Source organism: Drosophila albomicans, chromosome X (assembly GCF_009650485.2).
Source record: "Drosophila albomicans strain 15112-1751.03 chromosome X, ASM965048v2, whole genome shotgun sequence".
Taxonomy (NCBI): domain Eukaryota; kingdom Metazoa; phylum Arthropoda; class Insecta; order Diptera; family Drosophilidae; genus Drosophila; species Drosophila albomicans.
The window spans coordinates 16,632,031-16,657,781 of record NC_047627.2 but is presented as its reverse complement, the minus strand read 5'-3'; the positions used below and the strand labels follow the sequence as shown (position 1 = coordinate 16,657,781).

Below are 25,751 nucleotides of genomic sequence, written 5' to 3'. Positions count from 1 at the left end.
TTCGCTTTTAACACGATTTTTAGAAATTTTCAATTTTTTGAATTAAAAATGTCGTTTTGGTTTTTCAAACTGGTTTAATACACGTTTCAGTTAATATTGTGTTTTTTATTACATATACATAGATCCCCATCTTTTAATGGATGTGCTAACTGCCTTTTGTATAACTAGGTTAAATTTATGCTATATATGTACGTCCAAAAGTAAAACGCTTTGTATATTTTTGAAATATTACGCGCTGCAGTTATTTTTGTTTGTTTTTCTTTTGTTTGTCGTAATTGTTGTCAATTTGTTAGAATTGTATTTAAACATTTGATTACATACCTATTTAAATAATTTAGTATGGTATATATAATGCAGCTATTGTGGTTATGTGTTTTCTTTATAGTAGATTATGCTTTATAAGAGTTTATTATTGGGGGGTTTTGTTAATGAATAATTGGACTGTGGTCAATAATTCTCATGTGGGTGAATGTTTGACGATTGTGTGACACACTAAACTTAGGGATATTTTATTGTTTAAAACACAAAATAATTTCATCTGTAATTTGTATAGAATGCGAATAGCAGGCCAAATCTGTAATTTCATTTCGTATTGTTCTCTGTTTTTTGTTTGGGCTGTGGGTTGTTAGTTTAGTAAGTTTGTTTTTGTTTTTTTTTTTTTGTTTTTACTTTTGATTGTTTTACTTATTATCTCAGTATCACATATGTTTCCATAAATAAGCTATGTATGTGCTTTTGAGACGATACAAAACGCGTACGGAAACATATCTATATTAAGCAACAATTTTACAGGCTCTCTCCATATCGAACTAAAGAATCTAGAGAAATTAAATATCAAGAGACTTTACACACAAGAAAGGAACATATTAAAAGCAGGCTGTTAAATGCTCAAAACTTATAGATTATTAATTATATATACTCGTAATTAGTAGACAATTAATTTTAGCTAAAGCTGCGATGTGCGCTGGGTGTGAGTGTGTGTGTTTGTCTGTAAGTGTGTGTGTGTGTGTGTATGTGGGAAGATCGCTTCTAAATGCATGTGCTGGATTAAACATAACTATACTCTTATGCGTTACATTATACATATAAGTTATATATATATAGTTATATAGTAGTTTAGTATTAGCAAAATGCACTTAAAATATTGCTTGCCACGCCTCCCATATAACCCACTGTCGACCGTCCCAAACCCAAGCGTCTAGATATCATCTATCAGGCGACCCTCAATCACCGACGAATGATGATAATTGGGTCGCGGCCTGAAGTCCTCATTCTGCTCATTCAGCTGTGTGGGCGACAAATCCACGCCGGGACACGAGGGCGTCACCACAATCTGTTCGTACTCGTGCATGCGTTTGCTAAATGAAGAGTTATGCATTTCATTATTTTGTGATTGGCAATTGTGTAAATATGATTTGTTTACCCGAAACAACGAAAGATGACGCTCTTTAGCCAGCCAAAGAAGTTAAACTCTGCAGTCAGGCCGGGCTTGACAGCGGGATTGGCGGTGCCCACATAGAACCAAACAACGAAGACGACCAAAAAGCAGGTCAAGGCATAATACCAGTTCACCAGCAGCATGACCAGCAGCTTAACCAGCGCCTGCAAAACAAATTGCAATGCAATAGAGTTATAAATTAAGAAGTTAAAAACAACTTTATGCTGCACTTACGCCCAACAACGAGGCCCAGCGATTGCAGAAGCCAGAGTACCAGTTTTTCGTCTTGGAATGAATGGGTGGACGTATGGGCGCAATTGGCTCATTCTCATCGTCCAGCTCACCCTGAGCTGCTGCTGACTGCTCCACAGTCAAAGCAGTGCCATCGGCGTTAGCTGTAATAATGGCAGCAGCATCATCTTGACCAGCTGCTGCTGACGATGACGATGTGCTCGGCGCTGGCGCATTGAAATCGACAATATTCTCGGCAGGCACTGAGGGCATTTGGTGTGTCTGATGCAACGGCGAGTTTTGCGGACTCTGCAGATTCTTGTGGCGCACACGATCCGGGAATAGTAAATCCAAATCATTGCCACCATCCGAGACGCTGCCATAGCGACGTGTCTCATAGCTGGGACTGGAGGCTTGAATGCGAAAGCGTTCCTCGCGCTGTTCCTGTATGTCAAAGGTTTGTGCGAGTGCAAAGTAGGCGTAGTCAATGCAAGCGTATGTCATCAGGAAGGGCATGGTCACAATGGGTGCCAGGAAATTGATGTCGCCAACAATGATGAAGGTAACGGTGACCACAGCGACAACAGCCATCGAATACAATGGCACCTTGTTGGGACCGCGCTATACGAAATAGAAAGGGACAGCATAAGTGAAAGAGATATGAGAAAAAGTGTGTGTGATGTACTTACACCCTTGCCCAGGGCATCAATGCCGGGTATAACGTTCTCCTTGGCAATGCTCTGGAGCACACGCGGTGTGCCGTACATGGCGCCTAGGCAGGATGACATGCTGGACACATAGATGCCGGCGAGCAGCAGAAAGTGCACAGCCGACACTTTCACCGAGATCATAAAGTCTGTGTAGAGTATGCTGCGTGTGCAGGTCGCGCCCAAGAAGAGAGCAAACACCATATACAAAAATGTGCTGCAAGCAAAAAAAAAAGGGGTTGAAACATTAATGAGATTAGGTTGCTTTGTTTCTGGACGCTTACGAAGTGCCAAAGGCGGCCAGTGTGCCGTTGGGAATGTCTGTGGATGGGGCACGCAGATCACCGCTCATATTAATGCCCGACAGCACGCCGGTGACTGTGGGAAAGAAGACGCCAAAGACGCGAAACCATGAATAGCCATCTTCATATTTGGGCCACAGATTCTCCACGAAATTGTGACTCATCCAGCCCTCGAAACCGTTATCTACAAAAGCACAATGCTGTTTAAAAAACACTTCAAGTAATGTCGCAGTTAAAACACTTACCGGCATCCTCGCCAATGAAACTGCCCACCATGAAATCCAGCGCTGATATCAGCAAGATCATTAGCAGGATGAACTGCAGCTTTATGACCCACTTGACGCCGGCCACATTGATGCAGCCCAGCAGCAGCACAGCTGCCGTTGCAAAGCCACGTATGGCCCACTTGTTGCCCTCCAATCCCACCAGGCCGGCCATCGACTCACCGAATCCCATCACATTCAACGCACAACCGACGGCCTGTCCAAAGCAATAGAGCAGTCCCAGCGCACCGCCAAAGCGAGAGCCTAGCGTATGCGCTATAAGAAAGTAAACACCTCCACTTTCAACTCGACAACGCTCACAGATGCCAATGGCGGATAGGACGCTGACCAGAGCAATGACCACAGTGCAGAAAATTATGAGTATCGCATTGATAATGCCCGCCTGGGCAACCATCCAGCCGGAGCGTAGGAATACAATTACACCAAACACATTGATCAGGCAGGAGGTGAAGACGCCATCCCAGGTGCCGAATAACACAGGTTGTGAGATGAAGAAGTTCGAGCGCCACCTGTTGAGCAGTAGATGCGAGTTACAACGTATTGTATCGATTATCGATAAACAGAGAGAGGGAGAGCGAGAGAGTGAGACTTACCATGGTTTGTCGCCCTGTTCGCCGGCAAAGATTTCATTAGCTCCGGACGCATGATGTCCACCAGCTGCATACGTGTACTCATTGCCCAGATCGACGAAGCCGCCAGTGTTGTTGTTGCTGCGCTGGCGAAAGCTGGCCACCGTTATCTCGCCCTCATCGTCGCCGCCAAGTCCAAAGCGCTGCCAATCAACGGTGCGTCTATTGCCATTGCTTTCCACGTTATTACTCATACTTCACACTTCTTCTTCTTCGTCGTCTTGGTGTTGTTGTTGTTGTCTTCGTCGCAATCAATTTCTATGAGCGTCGTATAGTTGTTGCTGTTTTTTATTGACTGTGTTTTTTTGGATACTTTTCACGCGACGCACATATGCTTGGGTTTTAAACGTAGGCTACAAACTGATTCGTTATCCAATTGCCGTGATATTTTACTTGCTCGATTCTTTGTTTATGATATCCAAAAACCAAAAAAAAAACCAAAACAAAAAAAAATACACAACGCATCCACGCAGGCAGAACGAAAGTTGTGATGTTTGGTTGTCTGTTTACTTATTTGTTTATGTGTATTTAGGGAGCACCCTCTTTTTGCCTCACTGCCTGGAGGTTGCACGTGCAACGCAGTATGTCATCATTGGATTTGCAGTGCAGCTTTTGCCTTTGAAATGCGTAAATTGTTAAATAAAAACACTGCTATGCACATACACGCACACATATATACAATCCGCAGTTCGTCATCGATAATACACACAGATTGTTGCAATTGTTGTTGCCGTGCAAAACGATAACGGATGGAGTTGCCGGATCGATTGCGCGCCAGGTTTAAAATAAATTCATCACTTACTAACACAAACCTTCAACATCTATATATAATTATTTATGTATGTGGTATTGTGAAATAAAACGTATATTAATAGCCATTTTGAGCATGGCCGATTCGTGGCAGCTCACTTTTTTGCTTGCCGCAACATATCGAATATTTACATATCAATAAGGCATTTTTAGTGCCTTTTTTGAATTTCGATTTGCGGTCACGCTGCTGCACGTGTTGCCTGTCTTCGTTACTGTGTGTTCCGCGTTCAACAACATTCGAAATAATGGCCAAGAAGCCGGAGAAGTCTCTTAAAAAGAAGGCCAAGCCCAAAAAGGAGACGAAGCAGGAGTTAGAGACGGCGGACAAGCCCACGACATCCACACAAAATCAAAATGGTGACGGCATTTGGAAGGATGCACGTTTCCAGCATCTTTTGTCCGATCCGCGTTTTCGCGGGGTGCCGAAGGTGCAACGCAAGGTGAAGATCGACAAGCGTTTCCAGGGCATGTTCGAGGATGAGAAGTTCAAGGTGAAGTACACGGTGGACAAGTATGGCAGGCCGGTGAATAAATCCAATAGTGAAGATTTGCGCAAATATTACGAACTCGATGAGAACGAGAGTGAAGATGAGGATGAAGCAGAGGCAGAGGCAGAGGCATCTAAGCAGGCGCAGCAATCAGACGAAGATGAGGAGCGACGTGCCGAGGAGCTAGCCATAGCACGGCATGATGACGACAAGGATGATGCACTGCAGCTCGATAGTGATGATGACACCGAAGTGCCGCAGAATCTGCGCGAGCGTCTAACAAATCCAAATATTGATTATGCCCGTGGCGAGGGCCGCTTGATGACCGACTCCTCATCCTCCGAAGATGATAGCGATGACGAGGAAGGAGCTGATGGACCCGAACTGCAAATCGATCATGTGTGGGGTGAACTTGACATTGATGCAGAGGGCACCGAGGAGTCGACACGTCGCCTTGCCGTCTGCAACATGGATTGGGATCGTATACGTGCCCAAGATTTGATGGTACTGCTCAGTTCATTTCTGCCACCAGGCGGCAGTGTGCTGAGTGTTAAGATTTATCCCTCTGAGTTTGGCAAACAACGCATGGCCGAGGAAGATGTGCGTGGTCCTAGCGAACTGGTGAGCTCCAAAGCCGCTGCAGACTCCGAAGATGATGAGGACGAGGAATTGGTACGTGAACAGGACAGCGATGCGGAGGAGGGCGATGACTATCACATGGAGAAGTTGCGTCAGTATCAATTGAATCGCTTGCGCTATTACTATGCTGTGGTGGAGTGCGACAGCGTCTCGACGGCGGACAAAGTGTATAGCGAGTGCGATGGCATCGAGTACGAGAGCTCGGCGACACGTGTTGATCTGCGTTTTATACCGGATGAGACGAACTTTGATGAGGACATGCCCACAGATGAATGCTACGAGCTGCCCGATGCCAGCAGCTATAAGCCGCGACAGTTTACGACGACGGCGCTGCAGCAGGCGAAGGTAGATCTGACGTGGGACGAGACGGCGCTGGATAGACGTGAGCTAGGCGATAAGTTGTCTAGCGGCAAAGTGGATCAGTTGAATGACAAAGAGTTGCGCCAGATTGTTGCCTACAGCAGTGAAGAAGACGAAGAGGAAGAGGAGGATGATGGGGAAGAGGAGCAGCTGGAGGAAAAAGCACCAAAGGAAGAGGAAGCACAGCCCATTGCGAAGAAGTCCAGCAAGAAAGCCAAGCAGCAGGAACGCATTGAAAAGTACAAGAATCTGTTGGCCGAAATCAATGAACAGGAAAAGCAGTCCAAGGAGAAGCATTACGAAATGGAAATGTCCTGGAACATAAATGCCAACGACGAACCCAAGGACACAAAGGAGATGAGCAGCGGCAGCAAATCCCAAATGACGCCCATTGAGCAAGTGCTGCAGAAGCGCAGCGAGAAGAACAAACAGCGCAAGGAGCAGCGACGTCGCAAGCAATTGGAACTGAAGGGTATTGATCCCGATGCGCCACCGGATAGTGATGATGAGTCCATACCCGATGGCATCGATATGAACGATGCCTACTTTGCTGAGGAGTTCGCCAACGGCGACTATGAGCAGCCCAAGAAGCCAAGCAAAAAGTCACAGGCGAAGAAACAGAAGAACAAAGCTGCTGCAGATGATGCCGAAGCGGCTCAGGCTGAAGATGAGCTGGCATTGTTGCTGGATGATAACGATGGTCTGGAGTCGGAGCAAAAGCAACACTTTAGTCTCTCCAAGATCCTAAAGGATGAACAGCAGAATGCGAGCAGCAAACGCAAGCGTCGCAAGCAGCTCAAGAAATCGAAATCAGGCGACAACAAGACGCAGCAGGTCGAAGATGATTTCAAGGTGGATTTGAATGATTCGCGATTCAAGGCTGTGTACAAATCGCATGAATATAACATTGATCCAACGCACTCCAACTACAAGGCCACCAAGGGCATGCAGGATATGATTAGCGAGAAGCTGAAGCGTCGCCAGCACCAAGAGGATAACGATCAGGAGGATGAGCCAGCCCAGAAGCGTTCCAAGCAACAGTTGGAACAGAATGCGCTGGTTAAGAGTCTGAAGCGCAAGCTTCAACAGCGTAAAGTGTAGTTGGTCCACTCTTATGGTTTATTTGCTTATAGCATAACATAAATCGATACGTCTAGAAATAAAGCTCTCATTTGTTATACGAAAAAAGATAACATGGAATGCAGATGGATTTTTGAAGATGTTACATCTAGTTGTAATAATTGTTATAAATATCAGCTAACATGAAAAAGATTAGCAAAGTTGAAGGAATAAATTTCATTTAGTAATTACTGTCTTGTCAACTTCTGATCTCTTACTTATAACATATAAAAATATCTAACAGAAATGTGGAGGAAATAAATGTTGCATTTAGTTAAGTCAGTGTTACGAAGGGATCCAGATAAGGCTTACAAAGCATTGGCAAATATAATTGCCTTCTATATTTATAATCAAGATAACAATTGTTGCACGGATCACAAAAAAGAGTTAGTACAAATATATAAGACATGGACTGAAGGTTAGATTTAGTATTTAAGTACGGCTTATAGATGGTCAACATTATAAAGTGAATCAGAAAGAACCCGGCCTAGGATTAATTTCTCATTTTGTAGGTAGCTTAGATTTAGTATTTATAGTTAAAGTACTGCTTGTAGATGGTCAGCGTGATGAAGGGATCCATGCAGAACAGATCGGGCAGGCAGATGCGTTTCTCATGATCGTAGACAACCATCGACTCACAGATGCGTCGCCAGATCGGATCGTAGCGTTGTCGCATCAGCTGGCAATCGAGTTTGGGTCGTGACATGCCCTTAATCACACTGTGTACCTGATCGAAGCGCGCGTTCTGATCGAGCAGCATTATGAAGGGATTACGGCCAATGCATAGTTCGTAGATCACCAGGCCCAACGACCAGACATCTGATTTAAAATCACACTTGCCGCCGCACATTATCTCGGGCGCCATGTAGAGCGGTGTGCCAATCACCTGCCAGGGCAATTGTTTGGCCGGAGTGTGAATATTCGAGATGCCAAAGTCGGCGTACTTGACACGATCGTTGGCATCCAGCAGCATGTTCTCCGGCTTGATGTCTCGATGTATCACATGACGTATGTGCAAATACTCCAATCCCATGATCATGTCAGTGAAGTAGCGCAACAGCCGGGATTGTTCCAAGCCGCCTCGAGAACGCGTCCGTTCGATGACGTTGCGCATGGTTCCATTAGGAGCATATTCCATGACAATGTTGACGGTGCCCGCGTGCATAAAGTGACGTATAAATTGCACAATGTGCGGATGACGCAGCTGGGATATGATATAGATCTGCCAACCAGAACAAAGTCAGGGAATTTTCTATCTATAGATTTGCTTCGTTACCTCCTCCTTGATCAGAGGCAATTCAGTTTTCGCATTACGCATAATAATGCGCTTTACGCAGACTTTGCGCTGTCGGCAGCCTTCGCGTTGCAAGCACAGAAAAACACGGCCAAAGGAGCCGCTGCCAAGAACGCTCAAAGGTCGCAGATTGGCATCGCCCAGATCCATGTTTGCGATTTTACAATTCTTACTAAATCAGAAATTGATGTGACACCAGCTACAGTTAGATCACATTTGAGGTGGGCGCGCAGTTTAACCAACTATCGATATCACATATCGACACTAATCGATTTGCGGTATTTGAATTTGGTTGGTGGAAATAAAACAATAGTTCAACTTCATTGAAAAAATTTCCCACTTATATTACTTCAATCAGTATTACTGGTAAACAGCATCAATAGTATTTAAAACTAAAATAATGATTTTCATTTCATTAAAAAGATACTTAGCAGTCTTCTAACTTGTACAAAGCAATCTTACACTAAAATATATTACTCATCAGTTATTGTAGATGCCCTTAAGTAGGGATCATTACGTCTTGGTTTCTTTGGCTTTATGTCCCTGTGTTGGCGTCTATGAAACACGAGGCTGCTGCGTCTGTCGAAGCTATTAAAAATAGAAAATAAATACATAAATTGTTTTACTGCTGTAATGTGTTAGCATTTACCTTTTGTCACAACGATCACAATTGTAAGGCGGATGATCGTCTGAATGATAGAATTCGTTATGCTTGCGCAGCATATTTGGTCTAGGAAAGGTCCTATTGCAATCGGTGCAAACATGTTTGTGAGGTATATGGATGCTCTTGCGGTGCGAGTACAAATCGCATTTTGCAACAAATCGACGGGGACAGTCATCACATTTATATTTAAGCTCTTTCAAATGTCGTTCTTGGTGCTGGCGAAAGGATATCATATTCTTCATAGTCATGCCACACTCATTACAAAGGATCCTTCTATCAGTTGAGTGTGAGCGCATGTGCAAATTCATATTTCTGATATTTTCTGTGAGAGAGATCGCTTTTGTTAAGATTTTGTGTTTCACATAACTTTACTAATCTTGATGTAAACTTACCCTTATTGCATATTGGACAATTTGTGACTCTATTTATTGGATCGTCTGGCTTATGGGTGGTGCAGTGCTTCTCCCATGCTGTTCGACTATGAAAATACTTAATGCACATATAGCATTTTCTTAGATACTGTCTTTTAGGCGGAGCATGATTTTTTTTGTGAGCAGTCAACGCCTTCAGATTGGACAGCATGCGGCAAATGTCACAGACGAACACAAAATTGACATTCGAGTATTTTTCAAGGGTTCGAGTCCAAAAATGCTTGATGCCATGCTTATGTGTCTCATGGCATTTAAGCTCCGCCAGATTAGACAATCGAGAATCGCAGTGACCGCATTGCTTGCCTGTAGTCACGGGCAACTCAATGGAAGCTGAAGTTGGCTCTGCTGGTGGGTCTGTTGGTGGGTCTGCTGGTGGCTCTGCTGGTGGCTCCGCTGGAGGCTGTGCTTCCACAACTACTTCTTCGGTGTGCATCGCCTCCTCAAGGGTTTCAAGTTCGGCCAAATCAATTACCAACCTTTGCTCGGCGAATGCATCCTCTTTCACTTGTGGTTCCAGAGATAATAATAGCTCCTCTGCCGGCATTATCACAACGGGCTCGTCCAGAGCTTTGTTAACGCCCCGCTTTAGCGGTGCTTTGCTTGCCAACGGTATCAATAGTGGCAACGGTCTTTTCACCGACGTATTCTCACGTTGGGCAACATCGTTAGCGTTGGTTTTACTCACTTTAGTGGATATGGGCACCAACGGTGGCAATGGTGGAACTTTATTGTTCAAGCTACTCATTGTTTATAGAATGCAACTAAGCCCATGTGGCTGTGTCGATAAAAATAACAAATGTCATAAATATACCAATACAGTTTCACAAAAATACCATTTATATACAAATGAATTTGTCACTCAATTCAAATTAATTAATAATCTCAGTTATTTGCACATTATTATGGATTTAAACAGTAATATATTTAACAATTTATTTGTTTAAAACAATTTCTACCTTTCCGCTTTTGTTGAAACTAACTTGTAAGAGCATAGAACTAGCCTGGTCACATTCATGTTGTGTACGCTGTTCCTCGCACAGCTGTTAGAATCATCGCTGGGCATTCTTATCGGTTAATCGATTACGCTAACAACAAGTGGTGGCGCACTGCAACAGGCTGTTATCGACTGTTACGCATTCGAAGTAGGCGGGCTGAACGCGTTGAGCGATTTCCTGCCAAATGGGAAGAGGATTGCCGTTATATAAAAGGCTTATCGTTTATCACAAAATATTAATTAAAATTGCTTGTGTAGCAGGCGCGCTTTGGACTACGGCAATTGCTGGTTATGCAAATTGTGTTGTCGTCATTGTGTGAGAAAGTCTGTAGTTTACTTTTACTTTTTTTTTTTGCATTGCAATTTCTTGTCTACAATGTTTGCTGTTGAAGCATACTAACCCAATGAAATGCACTCGATTGTGCATATAGCCAAAACAGTAGCAAGTACAGCAACAACGACATCAAGAAAAAACAAAAAAAAAAAAATAGACAAGAGTATTATTTGGCAAGACAGTCAAAACGTTTACAGCGGCTTCAAAGTTCATCTCAAATAGACAATTTGGATTTGTGTGTTTTTTGGAAATTTTCGCAATTTTGAGCTTCCTGAGCCAAACAGCGCCATTCACCACATGATTATCTAATCGTACTGCATTTTAATAGCAATCGTTTTGATTTTTATTTGTACATTTAAATGTTAATTGGAGCGCTAGGAAACTGATTAAAATCGTTTAATCGTTATTAGTTTATTAGTCAATTGTGAAAGTGTCTGGAATAAATGAAAACAAAAAATAGGCATGCGAGCCCAAAAAACACCTTTCACTGCCAATTCTCCTCTTAGTGTGCTTCAACGTGCAGCGAACAATTCAAATGCAGCGCCATTGCAACGTGTTGCATACACAGCCCTCATTGCTGTAATTAGGGCCAATCCATCAATCCATCCATCCATCATCATCATCATCATCAACATCATCATCATCCGTGCACCAATTTCTCAAGCATTCACCAAATTTATGCATTTAAATTTAACATGTTATTGGGCGCGGCTTGATATGTATGAACGAGGAAGCAAAAAGCTACTAGAGAGTGTCTTGCCACAATTGTTTCAGTAGTTGCATGCACAGAACAGCAATTGTTATTTCACACTCATGCCAAACAATTGCGAACGACCATCTTTTTGCAGCCACAAAGTGTCGCCAAAGCAACCAAACAGGAAGATTATTCGGGTGACACGTTGGAAAACCCCATGAAAATTTGAATTGGATATCGATGTCAGTTTGCGGCCAATTAGTGTAAATCGTCCAAAGTTGCAAACCCATAAAACAAAAGCAAATTTTAACAAATATTATTTTGTTTATTTTGTTTGCTGGCCGTCGTTGTTTTTCAAATAGTATACAATACAATACACAGTATGTTTCGTTTTTTTTTTTATTTTTATTTTTGTTTTTTGTACAATTACCTTGCACTTGCATTACATATTTGTGCAACGCTCGACCGGTTAATGTTGTTGTTAGTGTGTTTGACGGTGGTTAACCCGATGCTGCTGCGGCTGCTGCTGCTGCTGCTGTTGCTACTGTGGCTGCCACATCAATTGATAACAAGTTTTCAGTGGAAAAGCGCCTTGCTCCAGGTGACGGCCAGGCGGTGGCGTATACGTAATAATTTTTAATTGTACGAGTTTCGCACGCATGTGCTCGAGTGTCTCGGTGTGTGTGCTCAGGTGTTTAAGTGTGCGAGTGTGTGTGTGCGCTGCAAGCTAACACAATGTTAGCGACAACTTCTCATATATGCTGCTAACGACTTCGACTTCGACTTCGATTTTCTGCTGCTGCAGCAGAAATTGTTGTTGTTCGTTTTGAAGTTCGTTGCCGCGGTTACTCAATGGTTAATGCTGTCGTCGTTGTTGTTGTTGTTGTTGTGTTGCACATTTCACTTGCTCGTTGTTTGTCGGTTCGGCTTATGCTCGCCACATCATTTTTTGGGTATAAATCGAATCTGGTCCCAAACGTTGAGCCACATTCAGTTCACCACCGTCAAGGAGTTCACATCCCAAACCGTATTCCAGGAAATAATTCCACATCCATTTCAAACTTTTTTTTTTCTTCGTTGTTCATCACCTTGTGAAAGTGTATTTGTTTTTTTTTTGTGTGTTCGTCGTGTTTTGTGTGAAACTACAATACTAAAATAAATATGCTGAAATTCGTTGTAAGCAAAATATGAATTTATAAATGCAGCGCATGCAAATCAAACAAAAGGATATCGAGGATCAACGCCAACGCTCTAAACGATCTTTTGATCCTTTCGATAAACTGAACAATCACCAGAATTCCTTTTTTTTTAACGTGCCTTGTTTTGTTTATTCCTAGCTTCCTTGCCTGGCGCTCTTGGCCTTAACCAGCGCACTCAAAATCCATGAATACGAGCATGAGGAGCATTCGAAATATGAGCCGGAGCATGAGGAGACCGAGGTGCATCACGAGGTCGATCATAAGCATGCGACATCGCATCAGAGCGTCAAATTCCATCATTATCATGCTGTGCCTGTCTACATCAAGAAGGAGGATCAGCATTTGGTGAAGAAACCCATCGAAATTGGCGGCACCAAGCAAAAGTTGAAGATCCTGCATCCCAAGACTGAACACAATCACAACCACGGCTTGGTCCTGGAGAATCACAGCGAATCGCATCTGCACGAGCATGGACATTACGAGGAGCCAGTGCATCATTCCGAGCACTACGAGCATTATTCGCATCATGAATAAGTCTGTTCGGGGCTTTGGTTCATCTTTTCCATTTTTGCCAAATAATGTTTAATGTTGCCTCACACCTTGCATGTGAGATTCTGATTCTTATGTTTAAGGCTTTGTTTTTTTTCTTCGATTCTATGTGAAATAAAAAATTTGCCCAGAGTATTATTACAAACACAATGAAGTATTATTTTTAAGAGAAATGATTCTTGAATATTTTTTATACCAAATTTAACAATTTTTTTTTTTTAAATTTGTAGAATTTCTATCAAACAATATAAGCTGCAAAATTGAAAATAGCACAACTTTCAACATTTTTCCGTAAAAAAGGTTCACCAAAAACAAAAAATCTTAACATTCCAATTACATTTAAAAATTACAAAATTATGTATAAAAAAAAAACTATTTGTTAAAATAATCATTAACGATTAACAACGATTCTATTACCTATAAAAAAAAATATAAATTAATATTGTTTCATTGAAAACAAACCCTGAAAATTATCAACTTCTGGTTAAGGCTTTTAGATTATAAAGCACAGCAGCATGTCGTCTGATCATCAAACATCTAAAAGCAACAGTAACGACAACAACAGCAACAAAAAGCATTTTTTGGAGTTGTTTAGGATTGTTTTGAGATATGCGCCTCAAGGTTTTTTTCATGGTAATTGATTAAGTGCATAGTAATTAGCTGGAGAGAAAAGAGTTGCACACATTTTATGAGGATTATTTATCAGACCACAGGCTGACTTTACAGCTGAGCTTGTATACATAGTTGTGACAAATGGTTACATAAGATCTATACGATTCTATATTCTATTTCTATTCTATTCTATTTAAAATTTTAGTGCCAAATAATAATTGAAAATACTTAGATTACACTTACTACAATTTTTGTCTCAACAGGATGTTTTAAATTGACACAGCCTCAAAGTATGCTACAAGAAATGATTTGCAGCTCGGCTGTTATTAGTTGCACATTAAAAATATGATTTTATTTGTATCACAATTCAACAGAAATTTTTCAATGCGATTCTTATGAATGAGTTCTATTAATTGGTTTTCCATATGAGCTAATCAAAGAAGGACGAAACGGAAATTGTCAATAATACAAAGTCATGGAAGAAAGTGATCGTTCTTTGCCCTTTTGAGAGCCCGGTTGAAAACTTATATTAGCTTGGCACTAATACTCAAATCATTTAAGCTCCCAAGCTTTTAAGCTCGACTACAAAGCTACGCTTACCTTAAAGACTTTAAGTTAAGGTTCGTCGATGAAATCTGTAACAAAAATGAGATGCAACTGAATACACTTGGAGCTTTGAACAGCTTTTCATATCGAGCTTTTCATAATTGTATTTATTTAACATATTGTGAACTACAAACAGTATTTCTCTAGGGCATAGTACGATGAGTATGATTCGAATCAGCAATCGGCATTCGTTTACTACTTAGCTGGATGGTTGCCCCCACCCACGAATAGCAACAGGCTATATCAAATAAATAATTAGCATTAGCACAACTAACATTTAAAACTAAAGGGGAAAAAAACAAAACAAAAAAAAAATTAACACTGAGTAGCAGAGATGTGAACTGACAACAATTTTGGGGAATATGATAAACTACTAGAAATGTAATGGACTAATTCTTGGGTGGTGGTCGCAGTGCCAAATTGGCCTCCAGATCCTTCATGTGCTTGCCACCGCCAACGATTGTGGCACCACCCACACCCCCACCACCGCCGCCAGAGTTGCCACCGCCTCGCAACAGTTTCTTGCCCGCCTGCGGATGGGCACCTCCACCGCGTTTGCCACGTTTGATGCCATTGCTGCCAGAGGATTGAGCGCCACCCGGTGAGCCAACGCCTCGCGTCTTATAGGTATGCTGATAGCCATAGCCCTCGGGATTGTTGTTGAACTTGGGACTGTAGCTATCGTAGTCCAAACTGCTGCTGCTGCTGCCACCAGCTGCTGCAGCTGCACTCGATTTGTAGCCACCCGAGTTGGGTTTGCCATGCGCCAGACGCAACGATTCCCAACTCTCGCGCTCCTCCTCGTACTTGCTCGAGAGCGGCTCCTTCTTCAGCACATACTGATACGGTATGGGGTAGCCCATCTCTTCGCTCTCCTCGCCTTCTAAGGCGCTGACTGGCTGCTTCTCAGCTAGTTCCATGCTGGAAGCGGGCTCAGCAAAATAACCCGAATAACCCTTGTAGTCCGGATGAAGTTCACCGCTCGATTTGAGCTTGTGGCGATACTCTTGAGCGGCATGCTGCAGATGGCTGCCACGCAACTTTTCACCCTTGTACGGCAGCGAATTGATGTCGTGATAGATCTCCGAATTGAAGTACAATTTCTGTGGCTTGCTCGTCACACGTTCCTGTTCGAGTTCACGCTCTGGCGTCGTCACCACATGCGATAGATCAAACTCCTCGATGTTCTTCATTGCAGCCCCGTGATCAAAGTGTTCGGCGCTGCTCTTGAGCGGCAGCGTATATGGCTTCGATACCGTCTTCACGGTGGCCGTTTGCAGCGGTGCACGCGTCTTGATCTTATAGATGAACTCCACGTTGGGCGCCAGCGCTTCGGCTGACAATTCGGGTGCTTGATAGGCAGTCTCCGTTTCGGCCTGATAGCGTTGGGGTTTGGTCAACGCATGTGCAATGGGCTTCAGCTGTGATTGCTGCTGCTGCTGATGGTATTGTGTGTGCTGCTGACTAGAGATGTGCGCAATGGGTTGGCGACCATGGTTGCTGCCGCCGTTGCTGCTGCTGTACTTGGGACGCACTGTGCTGCCGCTGCCACTGATGCCACCGCTGTTGCTGCCTCCGTTGCTGCTGTAGCGCTTCTCTTCGACCACGGATGAGGCAACGTCGCGATTCGAGTTGGGCAGCGAAAGCAGCTTGTAGTAGGTCTTGGTGGCTGGCGGCGCAAGTTCTTGCGGTGTTGTTATTATCTTGCCCTCAGCCTCCAGCTCTTTCATGTACTTAATGACGCTCTTCTCGATCTGCTTCATGATCTCCGCCTTGGGTATTTCCGTGGAGGCCGACACACGCACCTTTTCCTCGGCCTCTGCCTCGAGATTGCGATATGGCTGCGGCGCTGGATAGCTGTAGTATTTGGTGCGATACAAGCGTTCGATGTCGCCACCAGCAGCACCAGCAGCACCAGCCGGGGCAGCTGCAACCGCTGCGCCTGGTTCGGTGTCTGGTTGTGCGGGTGTCTCGTAGATTTCGTAGCTGCGTGGCCCTGATTCCTTCTCGTAAACTGGCGCTGGCGCTGGGGGAGATGCCTCACTAGCTGCGCTCTCAATTGCATGTGGTTGCTGTTGCTGTTGTTGCAGATGCTGTTGGCGTTGTTGCTCAACCAACAGTAATGCCTGCTGCTCCACGAGTTGGGCTTGCAGCTCTGCCTGCATCTGTGCCTCCAATAATGCGGCTTGTGCTTGTGCCTTGGCTTGTTTGTGTGCCTCCTGCTCCAAGTGTTGCTGCTGCTGTTGCTGATGATGTTGCTGCTGCGGTTGCTGATGCTGTTGTTGGTGTTGCAGCTGCGGATGTTGCTGCTGTTGGTGTTGTTGCTGTTGCTGCTGATGTTGTGGCTCATGATATTGTTGCTGCTGTGGCTGACGTTGCTGATGTTGCTGTTGCTGCTGCTGCTGCTGATGTTGCTGTTGCTGTTCTGTACTCGAACTCGGATGATAAGGTCGCTGCGTGGCAGCCACAACACGCAGCTGCGGCTGCTGTGCATCCTTGTGCCGTGTGCCATATGCCATCTTCATGGCATTGACCACGTACTCGGCTGCCGTCTCCGATTCGTCCAGCGCCTTGTCGTGATGCGCCTCCTCGTGTGGCACATTATTCGATTGGGTTGTTGAGCTGCCATAATACGCATTGATTTTGCCATGCGGCGGCAGTGAAGACGTCTCGTGTTCGGGTCGTATGAGATTCAATTCCAGTTGGCCATAGGTGTAGTCTAAAAGAAGAGGACACGAAATGTATTTATGAAGTAATTGTTTAATTTTCAATATAATATTTTAACAGCTTAAATAATGCAAGTTCTAAGTTACGGACAGACTTCTAAAATACAAAAAAAGGGACACAAAATGTATTTATGAAGTAAATTGTTTGATTTTCAATAGAATATTTTAACAGCTAAAATAATGCAAGTTCTAAGTTACGGACAGACTTCTAAAGTCTTAAAAATGGGACACAAAATGTATTTATGAAGTAATTTGTTTGATTTTAAATAGAATATCTTAACAGCTAAAATAATGCAAGTTCTAAGTTACGGACAGACTTCTAAAGTCTTAAAAATGGGACACAAAATGTATTTATGAAGTAATTTGTTTGATTTTAAATAGAATTTACAGCTAATTCATTTTAGTTCTATGCTGCGGACAGTCTTTTATATAAAGCATAGATAGATAGTAACATATATAGGATTTACTTAAATAATGAACTAAGTTCTTTATATTTTAATGTTTCATAAAGAAGCAAAGTTACTTTTAGTTCAATGTTGCTTACAACTTTAGACGAAACTCATCTTTTGAAACTTAAAGTTTTTAAATAGATTCTAAGTTTTTTCTTGTGAATCATATAAGTAACTTTAATTGATTCATTTATTTATTTAATGAATAATAATAATAATAAAGCTAATGTTATTCTTGTTCTTTATTGACTTTAGACAAAGTTATTCTAGATATTAAATACTGAAAATTTTGAATTCTTTAGTAGTGAGCTTTGAATGTGCTTTTCATGTGTTTATTTCCCTTACAATTTTAGCTCAATTAAAGACAATGAAGCACGTTATTTATAGCAAAATACTTTAAGGGCTATATTGTCAGTTAAAACTTGCATATCTACGCAATGTTATCAAAAATAAATAGATAAGATTAATAGAAAGGAATTTAGTTATGAGAGTTTATATCTTTAAGTGATAATTCGTATTGCGTTATAATTTAACTTGATTTAAAATTAATTATTGTTTGACTCCTTACCCTGACTAGGCTCCTTGGTCCTTGAATGCACCACCGATCCGCGACGCTGATAGTTGCGACCTTGTCCATCTGAGCGACTCGCAGCCTGGGCCAGTTGATCGGGTGCCACAGATCGCTCGCTTGAACCTTCAATCGATGTTTTCGTTATGGGCCGGCGAGTGAGGCGTGGCTGCGATTGGGCGTGGCACAGTGACAACTGCAACGTGAACTGTAAGTGCAAGTAGGTGAGAGTTAGAAGGGGAGCAAAATACAGCGTAAGAGAGAGAGAGAGAGAGAGAGAGAGAAAGAGATTGTGAGGTGGCCGAAAGTGGAGCAATTAAATGTAAATTGTTAAAAAATGTTCATCGATTGTCGGTCATGTGAATACAAAGCGCACAATTTACTTGGCTATTTGCTTTTGTTGCTAAACGATTGTGTTTGTGCCTCTACATCGATATAAATGTTTATGTTTATATGTATATAAGTATGTTTTGTAATTAAACTAATTAAAGTTAACCAATACGCTTTCGCTTTTCTGTTTGAGTTGCAACAACGTTCATTACAACGAGATCGGGCCACTTGCCAGTGGCTCTGCCCCCGCCCAGCAGCACCTCTTTCTCCACCTCTTTCACCACCTTCTCGTTCATCGTTTTTGGCGTAATTTCTATATGATTGACTTGGCGCATGAGCTGCGTCCGCTGCAAGTTCAATGGCCCATGCATATGGATGATGGTTGCTGCTGTAAAACGCCAACAACCAACAAGCAACAAACCAAACAGTAAACAGTAAACAGCAAACAGCAAACAACAAACAACATAAACCAACAACAACATCAGTTCATTTAGCTTGAACATGAAATGTTTTCAACACGCAATTTTCTTTCTTTTGATTGAGAGCGATTAAATAGCGCCTAGCTCTGGGGATGGATGGCCTACGAAATTGGTTTGTTTATTGTGTCCAATCTGACTTATAGCTTAAGTGAATGGTAAGACAATGTCAGCCAACCAGCTTGCCAGCCAGCCAGCTAATATATATGATTAAACTCTAGGATTAATTGATGCATTGCTAACGACAAATATCCACTTGTTAATGGACAAGTGATTGACTTGATATGCCGCCAATTCATTTCAGCTGTCAACTATTTCAATGGGTTTTCTTCCATTATCATAACCGTTTTTCATTTGGTTGAAAGCAACCACTTCTCTATTAAAATATATGCATATTTTCACAAATACTCTTCCTAATGAAGAAATATAATATTAAAATAAAAAACTATTGACTTTAGATAATTGAAATAATATTAATTTGAATATAGAAAAAAAAATAAATTTTTAATTTTTAAATGATGGGTAAAATATTTTTAATTTATTAAAATTTAGTTTAGGTAATTTCGTAATAATGAAATATAATATTACTTTTACATTTTTATTATGTTATCATTTTAAAATATTAAAAAAAAATGTTTATTGAATTTTGACTTTCATTAATTAAATTGGTATAAATTAAAAAACAAATATATGTATAAAATAAATGATTTTATTTTATATTTTAAAAAATCTGAATTTTGCTTTTAGGAAATTTTGTTTGAATTTTGATATGGAGTTTACTTGATTTAAATTATTATTTGAATAACAGTATTTATAAGTAGCTAATAAAAACATTTACTTTATTTATTTTTTTAACTATTATTTAATGCCGTGGAATTTATATGTCCTTGCAGACAAAATAAATAAGTAAGTAATTGAATTAAAAAACCTATTTGTGAACAAGTTAAATTATGCATATATAAAAATTGTCTTATGATGATGAGATTATTCTGTGCTTAAATTATAGTAGATAAAGATTTTATACATATCCTTTGAGCAGCTGACTTTGAAGCTTAGTCGAAGAACACCATTCTTGAGCTCATTATTGAACTTAAGAGATTTCAACACTCGAATACTTGTTAAATAAAATGCATGTTATTTAGTTTTACTCGAGTCAAGTATTTCACTTTTAGAAGCCACTATTTTCTACATTTTCAAGCACACACACAAAAGTTTTCACAACAACAAAAAAAAATGAATGAATATATTTGGGAAATCCTTTGCTTTGGTGAAGAAGAGTATTATCCTCTATAGATTTTGGTATCCTTGACTTGGCACTACTTACAATAAGCAATGCCGCGATTAGGCTGACGAGCGACCGATTCAGGTGCAGGAGACTCTTGGTAGACCGACGACGCGTTGCCATTGCGAAGATCATTTCGCGTCTGTAACTGGATTTGAATTGTTAACGCCGAGTTGGTAAGACGAGGCTTTTATAATGACGCTGCCTGCCGGTGCAGCGGAAAATTTATGCGAATGTGCAAGCCAAAGAAAACTTGCGAATTATAACAGAAGCACACACACACAGTGTCAGAAAGAGAGAGCGAGAGGGAGAGAAAGATGTTACGGAGACATTCGCAGTTGCAGCGAACGGTGCATCGCTGTGAATGTGGCGGCAACTTCAACGCCATCAACAGCTGGACATTCAAATTGTAACGGCCATTTAGCGCAATGGACGTATGCGTGATATGCTTAGCTATCATAATGAGCCACAAAGTATACGCCCCGTGTGTGACGCACATGCAACAAAATTTACTCTGTGGACACAAGTACTCGAACTCTAACTGGTATTCGCATTAGTATTCGTTAATTCGTTTGCTACTGCTCCTGAGATGTGGAGATGTGGATGTTGTGACTGCCACACACAAATCAAATGTCAAATACACAACTGGTTTTGTTTTTCCTTTTTTTGTTTTTTTTCAGTTACTTACTTTTTTTCAGTTTGTCTTCAGTTTTAGTTTCGATTTCGTTTCGGCCAATTAAGCCATAAACTGTGTGCACTGTGCACACACATTCACAGTGAAAATGCAGTTCAATGAAATGGTTGCGTTTTGACACTAACATTCAATAAAACCTCCAACAATAATAATACTCGTATTTATAGCCTACACAATCATTAAACTTACACTTAGTATTATATGGCTTCATGGCGACTACTTTTGTTATGGCTATAACCCAAATGCTGAACAAATTGATCGACATGCAAAAAAATGTCATTCTCCAATTTTGTTGTCATCTGTGAAACACACACAAAAAAAGTATTTATTATTTTCACTTCACTAAATATTCCCATAAATAGGTTGAGCTTTGGAAAATTGATGTCATATTAATATTGTAAAAAATTGTAACCGTAGTTTAATTTTCTGTTTTTTTGAATTCTTAATGTATTTAAATGTGTATACGTTAAATTCTGTATTCCGACAAACTTCTTTTACTCAGATTTAATATAGAACTGTGTATGTTGTGTTGTTATTTTTGAAGCGAGCTACAGTCCGAATACTTTTATTGTAGCAGCAGCAGTTGATTAACACACTCTGGGAAATCTTTTTGAAAATCTTCTACCTGGCTTAGCACATCCGTCTTCACTTTTCTGTTGGTCCGCCGCCTAGTCAAAAACATACTTACAGATAAGTTCTTGACATTGACTTTTTCATCTTCATGCATACTTAAGCTAACTACCAGCAGCTTGCTCTACAAATTCATTGCATTGGCTCTCAGTTCTGATCAACTGTTTAGCAAAGGTCACAACTGTTTAGCAACAATTGTTTAAAAGTTCCCTCAGCAAGCTCGGAATTCTTTGTGAAGCCCTTCTGCATGGCCACGCCCACTCAGCACATCCACCTACACTTTTAACTCGGTCCCACGTCTAGTCAAACGCACACTCGTGCATTTGGCACACATATACTAAAATTTTTGGCATGTCATTTTTATACACGATCACTAATCTTGCCTATACCTGCAATGCGTTGAGGTTCTGGACAACTGTTGAGCAACAGTTTATCAAAAGTACTCTTAGCAAGCTTGGTAATCTTTGCGAAGCCCGCCTACCTGACCATGCCCATTTAACAAGTCCGCCTTCGCTATTATCTCGGTCCCACGCCTAGTCAAACACACACACATGCAAATTTTACACATTTGGAAAAAATTTTGGCATTGACTTTTTCGGCCTTACCCTTAAATTAACTACCAGCAGCTTGCTTAGCTCATCTTCAATTCAGCACAACTGTTTTAGAATATTCGCAACTGTTTAGCAACAGTTGTTCAGAAGTACCCTTAGTAAGCTGGCAAATCTTTATGAAGTTCGCCTGCTTGACCACGCCCAATTAGCTCACCCGCCTTCGCTATTATCTCGGTCCCACGCCTAGGCAAATGCACACACATACAAATTTAACACATTCAGTAAAAATTTTGGCATGTCATTTTTATACAGGATCTTTAACCTTGCCTTTATCAGTAATGTGTTGAGGTTCTGCACAACTGTTGAGCAACAGTTGCTTAAAAGTACTTTAAGTAAATTCGGAATTTTTTGTAAAGCTCGCCTGCCTGACCACGCCCAATTAGCTCAACCGCCTTCGCTATTATCTCGGTCCCACGCCTAGTCAAACGCACACACATATAAATTTAACACATTCAGTAAAATTTTTGGCATTGACTTTTTCGACCTCATACTTAAATCAACTACCAGCAGGTTGCTCAGCTCATCTTCAGTTCAGCACAACTGATTAAGTATATTCGCAACTGTTTAGCAACAGTTGTTCAGAAGTACCCTTAGTAAGCTGGCAAATCTTTATGAAGTTCGCCTGGGTGACCACGCCCACTTAGCTTTTCCAGCCTCACTATTATTTCGGTCCCAGGGCTAGTCGAACTCACACATATGCATTTGGCACACATACACTAAAATTTTTGGCAACCCATTTTTCTCCACATTTGATTATCAGCTGCTAAATCTGTCCAAATGACAGTGTCAATGTCTTGTAGTTCTGCCTTTCTGAATACTTAGTATAGTAACCAGAAGTGCCCACCCATATATGTACATACACCTCACTCACTCATAGATTACTAGTTGAATAAGCAGTTTGATTGTAGCTTTTCATTTATTTAGTATATTTTATATGAAATTATGTTAATTGTCCTGATTGCCTAACAGACTGAACTATTAATGCAACCAATAAAATATGTTATTATGCATTACTCGAAATTTTGTTTTAAATATTCGACCCAACTAATTTGCAAATTGTTGATTAAATAATATAAGCTATATAAGTATTTTAATCAAGGCAAACACTAACTATGCTCAACGAGTACACTTTTGGCAAATGCGCTTTAGGACTCTTTGATTATAATGCTCAGCAGCGTGTCGTCTGATCATCAAACACCTCTAAAATCCACAGCAGCAGCTGTAGCAACAACAACGACAGCAACAACAACAAAAAGCATCGCATCGCATCGCAACCACAGCAAACGCGTGGCTGGGCAATTGGTGTTGTTTTTTTTTAGAGATGTTTAGGATTGTTTTGAGCTATGCGCTTTAAGGTTTTAGTTACTTCATGGTCACTGATTAAGTGCATAGTAATTAGCTGGAGAGAAGAGTTGCACACAATTTATGAGGATTATTTATCAGACCACAGGCTGACTTTACAGCTGAGCTTGTGTGGAGTTGTTACAAATGGATAAATAAGATTTCAATTTCGATTTGCCAACCGGTGGCCAATAAAAATACGAAGCAGCCGTAAGCAGCTTAATTAATTTTCGTTGTGATAGTCGAGGTGAAATGGGTTCATTGTTTATCAAACACTTTCCATTGTGTCGACAGCCAAGTGATAGCTAAATACATTTCATTTTGATATGATATGATATATTTATAAATAATGACATCTATCATTATGCAGTAAATTTATGTAAAAGTCAAATATATTGACATATTTATTTGCATTTTTTTTTCGCTACCACACTTACTCGCTGTGATTATAATGAGCCAAGTAGAAGAAACAGTTTCCGAATGGATAAAGAAATACATACGCTTCGTACACATACAAATTTGCAATGCAATGACAGCGGAAAGGAGGAAAGGAGGGGGCTTTGGTGCTTTGGTGTGGGCATGCCACATGTGAAGATCAACAACCTTGCCAATGCGAATGCGAATGCGAATACGTGAATGCAATGCATGCGCGTTATATAGCTAAAAACCAACGGCAGCAACTAACAACAACAACAACAACAGCAACCATAACCGACAAGCTACAACAGCAGCTGCGACGGCCACAGACGATAAAGACGACTGTGCACAGTGTCTTCGGAATATACAAAGAATATAAAAGTAATTTGTTAAAATGGAAAATCGAAAAAGTATAGTCAAAAAAAAAAAAATATTTTTGGATTTTTCCATTAATTTATTTGTTTAAATTTCATTAAACTAAAAAGTTTGCTTTACTTAAAAGTTGTCTTTATTTTTTTTAAAAATGTAAGAAAAAGAAGAAAGTTGTTTAACAAATTTGTTTTTCTTTTAAAATATGACTGTACTGTATTTATAAATATGAGAAAATAAGTCTGTTGGCTTTTGAGTATTAAATAATATTATTCGATCACGTGGAAAAGATTTAGTTGCGAGTTCAGTAAAATATTATGTTTATGATTTTTGTTTTAAATAAAAATTTATTACTTTAGTTCTTTCAACATATGTTACATAGTTTGCTTTCCATTAATAACTCACAAACGTAAAAGCTCAAGTGAATAGTTAATTTTTGTAGTGTATAATCTTATTTTAAAATCGTATATTCTCCAGCACAATAGAGTTGCAACCACTGTGCACACTGCGCTACTTGCAACGCTTGGACAATGTTGGAAAATGTTACGTTTTTGTGTGTGTTCGGCCTGACGCTTAAGTTATTAATTTGTTCGCTACTGGCGAGCGAAGTGAGCGAATTGTTGTTGTGCTGTTGCTGCTTGCTGCGGTGTTTTATGTGTCCATTGTTATAGCAAAAGCATTTAGATCATTATACATTTTTATGGGTTTAACTGGTGTCTCCCGCCGCTTTTCTTTTTGCTTCACTTTTAATTTTTGCAATTTTACTTTCTTCTTGGCGAGTTGCAATGTTCCGTAGGGCGCACGGAAGTGCTTATAATTCATCTGAAGATGCCACAAGCAAGATGCCAAGTGGCAAATTGAAAGTTGTTCGAGTACATCTTCCTTCCGCTTTCGTGGGGAGAAATGGCCCGTCTAGACTGTCTGGCCAGGGCAGGCAGGGCATATATATACTATATAAATATTGGCTAAATGCCCATCGTCTGGTCAACGTGACAACACTGGCCAATTGAATTGCGGCTTGCTTTTGAGCAGAAGAAAACTTTCAGTTTCGATTTGCTTCGTGCTGGCATGCAATGCAACAAATGAGGCATCCAGATGCAATGCGATGCGATGCGATGCGATCAGTTGCATCTGCCAATACGATATCAATCTGGAAGTGCAACCCATTTGAACGGAGTGCGGAAGTCTTCACTTTCTGTTGCATCTGCATGAGGTGCTCATAATTTGTTCGAATGGTCTGCACACAGTTGGACTGCCGCATTCGAATACGAGTAGGATAAATTATTTGAAATTGGCACAATTTACTACCACCATCTACCATCGACCATCTATTGCGGCAGCTGATTATGCTAATTGTTTAGTTTTGCTTTTGCATATTTGAGTTTTGCTGCTTTTACGTTTTACGTAAAACTCTCATTTAAATGATGTGTGGTGCAACACGAAAAACGCTCCTCAATTATCGAAGTAGGTGAAA

At 40.9% G+C, this 25,751-nt stretch overlaps 6 protein-coding genes across 6 annotated transcripts; 2 read left to right on the top strand and 4 right to left on the bottom strand.

Annotated features, from left to right (window-relative positions):
* Nucleotides 1-638: 638 nt before the first annotated feature.
* LOC117574357 (solute carrier family 12 member 8) lies at nucleotides 639-4,304 on the bottom strand. Its single transcript, XM_052008705.1, has 7 exons — nucleotides 3,556-4,304; nucleotides 2,924-3,471; nucleotides 2,661-2,862; nucleotides 2,359-2,593; nucleotides 1,673-2,290; nucleotides 1,424-1,602; nucleotides 639-1,358 (listed from the first exon to the last, which is right to left on the bottom strand). The coding sequence occupies exons 1-7, from the start codon at nucleotides 3,783-3,785 to the stop codon at nucleotides 1,199-1,201; spliced, it is 2,172 nt and encodes a 723-aa protein (XP_051864665.1). The 5' UTR covers nucleotides 3,786-4,304; the 3' UTR covers nucleotides 639-1,198.
* A 260-nt stretch (nucleotides 4,305-4,564) lies between these two features.
* Nucleotides 4,565-7,199, top strand: LOC117574291 (ESF1 homolog). The gene has a single exon (XM_034258111.2). It carries the CDS (start codon nucleotides 4,647-4,649, stop codon nucleotides 6,987-6,989), a length of 2,343 nt encoding a protein of 780 aa, XP_034114002.1. The 5' UTR covers nucleotides 4,565-4,646; the 3' UTR covers nucleotides 6,990-7,199.
* Nucleotides 7,200-7,298: 99 nt separating this feature from the next.
* LOC117574609 (serine/threonine-protein kinase Nek8) lies at nucleotides 7,299-8,501 on the bottom strand. Its single transcript, XM_034258535.2, has 2 exons — nucleotides 8,284-8,501; nucleotides 7,299-8,229 (listed from the first exon to the last, which is right to left on the bottom strand). The coding sequence occupies exons 1-2, from the start codon at nucleotides 8,449-8,451 to the stop codon at nucleotides 7,531-7,533; spliced, it is 867 nt and encodes a 288-aa protein (XP_034114426.1). The 5' UTR covers nucleotides 8,452-8,501; the 3' UTR covers nucleotides 7,299-7,530.
* Nucleotides 8,502-8,624: 123 nt separating this feature from the next.
* Nucleotides 8,625-10,162, bottom strand: LOC117574462 (zinc finger protein 668-like). Its single transcript, XM_034258337.2, has 3 exons — nucleotides 9,358-10,162; nucleotides 8,951-9,287; nucleotides 8,625-8,889 (listed from the first exon to the last, which is right to left on the bottom strand). Exons 1-3 carry the CDS (start codon nucleotides 10,139-10,141, stop codon nucleotides 8,775-8,777), a joined length of 1,236 nt encoding a protein of 411 aa, XP_034114228.1. The 5' UTR covers nucleotides 10,142-10,162; the 3' UTR covers nucleotides 8,625-8,774.
* Nucleotides 10,163-12,396: 2,234 nt separating this feature from the next.
* On the top strand, nucleotides 12,397-13,310 carry LOC117567057 (histidine-rich glycoprotein). Its single transcript, XM_034246788.2, has 2 exons — nucleotides 12,397-12,594; nucleotides 12,756-13,310. The coding sequence occupies exons 1-2, from the start codon at nucleotides 12,580-12,582 to the stop codon at nucleotides 13,149-13,151; spliced, it is 411 nt and encodes a 136-aa protein (XP_034102679.1). The 5' UTR covers nucleotides 12,397-12,579; the 3' UTR covers nucleotides 13,152-13,310.
* Nucleotides 13,311-14,476: 1,166 nt separating this feature from the next.
* On the bottom strand, nucleotides 14,477-20,380 carry LOC117567063 (uncharacterized). The gene is made up of 3 exons (XM_052008704.1): nucleotides 20,258-20,380; nucleotides 18,128-18,335; nucleotides 14,477-17,103 (listed from the first exon to the last, which is right to left on the bottom strand). Exons 1-3 carry the CDS (start codon nucleotides 20,348-20,350, stop codon nucleotides 14,774-14,776), a joined length of 2,631 nt encoding a protein of 876 aa, XP_051864664.1. The 5' UTR covers nucleotides 20,351-20,380; the 3' UTR covers nucleotides 14,477-14,773.
* Between the last annotated feature and the right edge of the window lie 5,371 nt (nucleotides 20,381-25,751).

Excerpts from the sequence above, each read along its gene's own strand:
- LOC117574609 (XM_034258535.2), bottom strand. The coding sequence starts at position 8,451 with ATGGATCTGGGCGATGCCAATCTGCGACCTTTGAGCGTTCTTGGCAGC. Across the intron at positions 8,230-8,283 it reads TGCCTCTGATCAAGGAGGAG|ATCTATATCATATCCCAGCT; the intron begins GTAACGAAGCAA and ends TCTGGTTGGCAG.
- LOC117567063 (XM_052008704.1), bottom strand. The coding sequence starts at position 20,350 with ATGATCTTCGCAATGGCAACGCGTCGTCGGTCTACCAAGAGTCTCCTG. Across the intron at positions 18,336-20,257 it reads TAATCGCGGCATTGCTTATT|TTCACGTTGCAGTTGTCACT; the intron begins GTAAGTAGTGCC and ends TTGCACTTACAG. Across the intron at positions 17,104-18,127 it reads GACCAAGGAGCCTAGTCAGG|ACTACACCTATGGCCAACTG; the intron begins GTAAGGAGTCAA and ends CTCTTCTTTTAG.
- LOC117574291 (XM_034258111.2), top strand. The coding sequence starts at position 4,647 with ATGGCCAAGAAGCCGGAGAAGTCTCTTAAAAAGAAGGCCAAGCCCAAA.
- LOC117574462 (XM_034258337.2), bottom strand. The coding sequence starts at position 10,141 with ATGAGTAGCTTGAACAATAAAGTTCCACCATTGCCACCGTTGGTGCCC. Across the intron at positions 9,288-9,357 it reads TTGTCCAATATGCAATAAGG|AAAATATCAGAAATATGAAT; the intron begins GTAAGTTTACAT and ends TCTCTCTCACAG. Across the intron at positions 8,890-8,950 it reads TGTGATCGTTGTGACAAAAG|CTTCGACAGACGCAGCAGCC; the intron begins GTAAATGCTAAC and ends TATTTTTAATAG.
- LOC117574357 (XM_052008705.1), bottom strand. The coding sequence starts at position 3,785 with ATGAGTAATAACGTGGAAAGCAATGGCAATAGACGCACCGTTGATTGG. Across the intron at positions 2,863-2,923 it reads TTTCATTGGCGAGGATGCCG|ATAACGGTTTCGAGGGCTGG; the intron begins GTAAGTGTTTTA and ends GTGCTTTTGTAG. Across the intron at positions 2,594-2,660 it reads CTGGCCGCCTTTGGCACTTC|CACATTTTTGTATATGGTGT; the intron begins GTAAGCGTCCAG and ends TTTTGCTTGCAG.